At 54.0% G+C, this 5581-nt stretch overlaps 2 protein-coding genes across 2 annotated transcripts; both read left to right on the forward strand.

Moving 5' to 3' along the window:
• Positions 1 to 556: 556 nt before the first annotated feature.
• LOC137838577 (uncharacterized) lies at positions 557 to 1606 on the forward strand. Its single transcript, XM_068647823.1, has one exon. It carries the CDS (start codon positions 557 to 559, stop codon positions 1604 to 1606), a length of 1050 nt encoding a protein of 349 aa, XP_068503924.1.
• A 1742-nt stretch (positions 1607 to 3348) lies between these two features.
• On the forward strand, positions 3349 to 4077 carry LOC137838587 (uncharacterized). The gene has a single exon (XM_068647832.1). The coding sequence runs from the start codon at positions 3349 to 3351 to the stop codon at positions 4075 to 4077; it is 729 nt and encodes a 242-aa protein (XP_068503933.1).
• Positions 4078 to 5581: the final 1504 nt, after the last annotated feature.

Here is a 5581-nt window from a genome sequence, read left to right on the forward strand (position 1 = left end):
GAAAGGATGCAGGCGGATTTAGCTGCATCACAGAGCAGAAACGAGGAGTTGGACAGAGTGAATGAAAAGTTGCGCAAGGCGCTTCAAGCGCAAAAGGAACGCGCAGCGGAGGAAAGGGTGGCACCGCCGTCTCCCCCCAGGACTTTCCCCATGCCTTTCTCATCTGAGATTATGAGTGTAGTGGTGCCACCAAACTTGGTGGGGGTGAAAGCCTCGTTTACAAGGGTGGAGGACCCAGAGACGCATCTGACAGCGTTTCACACCCAGATGATGCTCTCTGGGGGTTCGGATGCGGTGTATTGCAAGCTGTTCATGAGCACCCTGAGCGGGATTGTTCTGGAGTGGTTCGTGAGCCTACCAGACGGCCACATCACTTCGTTTCAGCAGGTCTCTAAGTTGTTCATGGAGTAGTACATCGTGAACAGGGCACCCCCAGTGGTGTCGTATGATTTGTTTGACATGCGACAAAACCAAGGTGAGTCCCTCAGGGATTACCTTAGTCGTTTTGGAGCTCAGGTAGTGAGGGTGCCCAGCAAAGATGAAGATATGCTGGTGCATGCGTTCAAGAAAGGGGTTCTGTCGGGCAGAGCTGATCGTCGTTCCAGCCATAGTGGCACGGTTGCGAGCACCAGAGAAGACTGACAAGGTGCTCGGAAGGAAGAAGAACGTGTGGTGTGAGTTTCACCAGGCTTATGGCCACTCACTCCACACTTGTTTGGCGTTGGGACACCAACTCGCGAAGTTGGTAAAAAGTGGCTTTCTGAGCGATTACTTGCGGGAGACGCAAGGTGATCGGGCGTCGGGGCCACCAGCAGAAGATCCACAGCACGAGGTACCTGTGCACGGGGAGGTGCACACAATCGCGAGGGGCTTCTCTGGAGGAGGGTGTACAGCCTCTCAGAGGAAGAGGTACTCTCAGTTGGTGATGATTGTCGACTCGGTGGAAGAAGATCATTCCCCCGATGCTGACATTACGTTTACAAAGGCGGATCTCCGGGACGTTGTGCCTCACGACAACGATCCTATAGTCATCTCCCTCGTCACGGCAGGGAGAAAGGTGCACAGGGTCCTCGTGGACCAGGGAAGCTCGGCGGACGTGATGTTTTGGCCGACATTCAACAAGCTGCAGCTGTCCCTTGATCATCTGAGGCCATACCCGAGGTGCTTGTATGGCTTCGTAGGGGACCAGGTGGAGGTGCGAGGCTACATAGAGCTGAGGACCACGTTCACAGATGGAGCCGTGGCCCGCACTGAGAAAATCAAGTACCTCGTGGTCAATGCCCCATCCGCCTACAACATACTGTTGGGAAGGTCGACGCTCAACAGGTTGGGAGTTGTACCGTCGACAAGGCACATGAAGTTGAAGTTGCCATCGGTGGAAGGGGTGGTGATCACCATTAAGTCGGACCAGAAGGAGGCTAGGCGCTGCTATGAGAACAGCCTCAAGCAGCAAAGGAGTGTGTGCCATGTTACCTCGACACCACCGCCGGGTGCGGACGAGAGGCGATCGGAGGTGGAGATGGTAAGAGGTACACAAGGTGATGTGGAGATGGAGGAAGCGGTGCCGGGGGGCTCGGGGGTGGCCCAAGAAGAAGCTAAGAAATAAAGCATGGTCGCGCCCCGCGAGTCTGGGATCGCGAGGGCGGTCATCGCCAGTGAAAGGAGGCCCCACCCTGCTGAGGGGTGGGTGGAGACGGAGATCCAGGGAAAGAAGTTCAAGTTGGGAGGGCCGCTCGGCGAGGACACGCGGCGACAGATCGTGGGGGTGATTGAGAGGCATCTGGACGCGTTTGCGTGGTCAGCCTCAAACATGCCAGGTATTGACCCAGACTTTCTCTGTCATCGCCTTGCAATGGACCCTCAGGTCCGACCGGTGCGACAGAGAAGGAGAAAGTTTAATGAGGAAAGGAGGCAGGTGATCCACGAAGAAACCCGCAAGCTCTTGGCCGCAGGGCACATCAGAGAAATCCAGTACCCAAAATGGCTGGCAAATGTGGTACTGGTAAAGAAGTCGAACGGCAAGTGGAGAATGTGCATGGATTTCACCAATTTGAACAAAGCGTGCCCCAAGGACTCCTATTCCCTACCCAGCATAGACGCCCTGGTGGATAGCGCGTCGGGGTGCAAGCTTCTGAGCTTCTTGGACGCATTCTTAGGCTATAACCAGATCAAGATGCATCCGATGGACGAGTGCAAGACCGCGTTCATGACTGAGCGGTCTTGTTACTGTTATAAGGTAATGCCATTCAGGCTGAAGAATGCGGGAGCCACCTATCAAAGGCTGATGGATAGAGTGCTCTCGCCGATGCTGGGAAGGAATGTGCAAGCTTACGTGGACGACATGGTGGTGACTTCACGAGAGAAAGAACAACATGTTGCTGATTTGGAAGAATTATTCACGACTATCGCCAAATACGGGTTGAAGCTCAACCCATAGAAGTGTATTTTCGGCGTAGAAGCTGGGAAGTTCTTAGGCTTCCTCTTGACAGAGCGGGGAATCGTGGCGAACCCCGAGAAGTGCGCGGCGATCATGGCAATGAGGAGCCCAGCGTCGGTGAAGGAGGTGCAGCAGCTCACCGGTCGGCTGGCGGCATTGTCGCGATTCATGTCCGCCGGGGGAGAGAAGGGTCACCCTTACTTCCAATGTCTCAAACGAAACAGCAAGTTCGTTTGGACTAAGGAATGCGAGGAGGCTTTTGTCAAGCTGAAGGAATATCTGGCGAGCCCACCAGTTCTGTCCAAGCCATAGGTGGGCACCCCTCTCCGCTTGTACTTTGCTGTGACGGAGAGAGCGGTAAGTTCGGTGTTGGTCCAAGAGCAGGGCCAAGCTCAGAGACCTATTTACTTCGTGAGTAAGGAGCTGCAAGGCCCTGAGGTACGGTATCAGGCCCTGGAGAAGGCGGCTCTGGCGGTGGTGTTTTCGGCGAGGAGGCTCCGCCACTACTTTCACATCTTCACGGTGGTGGTGATGACCGATCTGCCTATCCAGAAGGTACTGAAGAAGCCAGATGTAGCCGGGAGAATGGTGAAGTGGGTCGTAGAGCTGTCTGAGTTTGATATCAGGTACGAGCCCCGAGGACCGATCAAGGGACAGGTGTTTGCGGACTTCGTCGTCAAGTTGTCATCAGGCGTTACACCTTCGGAGGGTTTCGACTTTCGCTGGGTCTTATCAGTGGTTGGTTCCTCCAATCAGCAAGGGAGTGGCACTGGAGTAATCCTAGAACGCCCAAACGGAGTGCTGATCGAGCATTCGTTGCGTTTCGCCTTCAAGGCTAGCAACAACCAGGCGGAGTACGAAGCCTTGATTGCTGGAATGTTGCTAGCAGAGAGATGGGAGCAAAGAGTTTGATGGCCAAAAGCGACTCTATGCTGGTCACTGGGCAGGTAACAGGAGAATTCCAGGCCAAAGACCCTCTGATGGCTGCATATCTCGAGTATGTATGCACCCTGAAGACGTCCTTTGCAGAGTTTGAGTTGATCCATGTGCCGAGAGAGCAGAATGCCAGAGCCGACTTACTTGCCGAGCTAGCCAGCTCAGGCAAGGGGGGAAGGCAGAGGACCGTCATCCAGGAGACTTTGAAGGTGCCTCGCGCGTCCGTGACGGACAACCAGGTACTTCAAGTGTACAAGTCAAAGGAGCGTATAGCGGTCGGTCATCGGTCTCTTACTCAAGAAACATTGATAGAACCTAGGGTGAGAGCGCGACCGGTGAGGTCTGACGAGGTGATGGAGGTTTGCGCTGTTGGGAAGGCTGATACGTGGATAACGCCGTACCAGAGGTATCTGGCAGATGGGGTGCTTCCGCTGGACCAGACAGAGGCAAAGAGGGTAAAGAAAAGCTCAAGTAAGTTCACTCTTATTGATGGGGATCTCTTTAGATTTGGGTTCACCCTTCCGGTGTTGGTGTGCGTGCACGGGGAGCAGTGCACGAGAATTATGTCAGAACTCCACGAGGGAGTGTGCGGGAGCCATGTGGGTGGTCGCGCCTTGGCAAGCAGGGTTCTCCGTGCGGGGTACTACTGGCCAACGCTGAAGGAAGATTGTGTGGGGTATGCTCAGCGTTGCAAGCAGTGCTAGCAACACGCGGATTGGCACAAGGCGCCCCCTGAAGAACTGAGGTCATTTCACAGCCCATGGCCGTTTCACACCTGGGGAATTGACATCTTGGGACCCTTCCACTTGGCAGTAAGGCAGATGAAGTTTCTAATCGTCGCCATAGAGTATTTCACAAAGTGGGTAGAGGCAGAGCCGGTCGCGCAGATCACTGCGCACAAGGTTCAACAGTTCGTGTGGAAGAACATTGTGTGCCGTTTCGGAGTGCCCAAGCGCTTGGTTTCCAACAGTGGCACCCAGTTTACGAGTCACCAACTGAAGAACCTGTGTGAAGAGGTGGGGATACAGCAGGTGTTTGCCTCGGTGGAGCACCCTCAAACGAATGGGCAGGTAGAGTCGGCCAACCGAGTACTGCTCAGAGGGCTGAAGAGAAGGTTAGAGAAAGCCAAGGGAACGTGGGCAGAGGAGGTTCCCAGGATCGTGTGGGCCTATCACACCATTCCACAATCTAGCACCCATGAGACACCGTTCAGCCTGGTCTATGGGTCAGACGCTATGATCCCTGTGGAGATACAAGAAAGCTCACCAAGGTTTCTGAACTTCGTTGCTGAGGAGTCCAATGAGGAGAGGAAGGTGAACCTAGACCTCTTGGATGAGGTGCGAGAAGAGGCTAGGATCAGTGCCGAAGCTGTAAAGAGGAGGGTGGAGCGTAGGCACAACTCCAAGGTGAGACCGAGGCAGTTTCAGGAAGGGAACCTGGTGATGAGGAAAGCATATCAACACGAGATGGAGAATAAGTTGTCCCCCAAGTGGACTGGCCCGTTCAGAGTGGTGGAGACGTTGGAGAATGGTGCTTATCGGCTGGAGACTTTGGACGGGGGGGCGATCCCCAGAACGTGGAACGCCACACACTTGAAGTTCTATTTTAGTTGAAAATGTAAAGTAGTCGCGCTTTCACGCTAGTATAAACAGTTTGAACAGTTCAGGGGGCACTCTTTTTCCCAGAAGAGGGTTTTAAGGAGGCCACCCAATAAAAAAAGAAGTTATCAATATAAGAGTTTGCAAAGTTTTAAAGTTAAAATCCTCCTCGCCCCAGGTGCGAGTGCAGGTAATCGGTTAGGCCTTCCTCGCCCCAGGCGCGAGCATGGCAACCGGTTTAAAGTCCTCCTCACCCCAGGTGTGAGTGCAGGCAGCTAAGGTTCGGAAAGCCAGGGGTGCTAGTAAGCCCAAGAAGGGAAAGGAAGGATTTCGAGAAACGCCTTTACCCAAGTGGCATAGCATCAATATTGGCACAGTAGAACTCTTAGTCAAAACCCTTCTCACCCCAGGAGCGAGAAGGTGGAAGTACGGCCCGATGTGTTAAAGGTCGATGACCTTGGGGGTAGGCAAGAGGGGTTACCGAGAAACACTCTTCTCCCCAAAACAGGGCATCATCCTTGACCGATCGGTGTGGGAGTCCTCTATGCACTTAGCGTTGGAGCGACAAGCAATATAGGGAGATACAAGGTAAAAGCAGAGGCGCGATGAC

Source organism: Phaseolus vulgaris, chromosome 11 (assembly GCF_000499845.2).
Source record: "Phaseolus vulgaris cultivar G19833 chromosome 11, P. vulgaris v2.0, whole genome shotgun sequence".
In the NCBI taxonomy this organism is placed as follows: domain Eukaryota; kingdom Viridiplantae; phylum Streptophyta; class Magnoliopsida; order Fabales; family Fabaceae; genus Phaseolus; species Phaseolus vulgaris.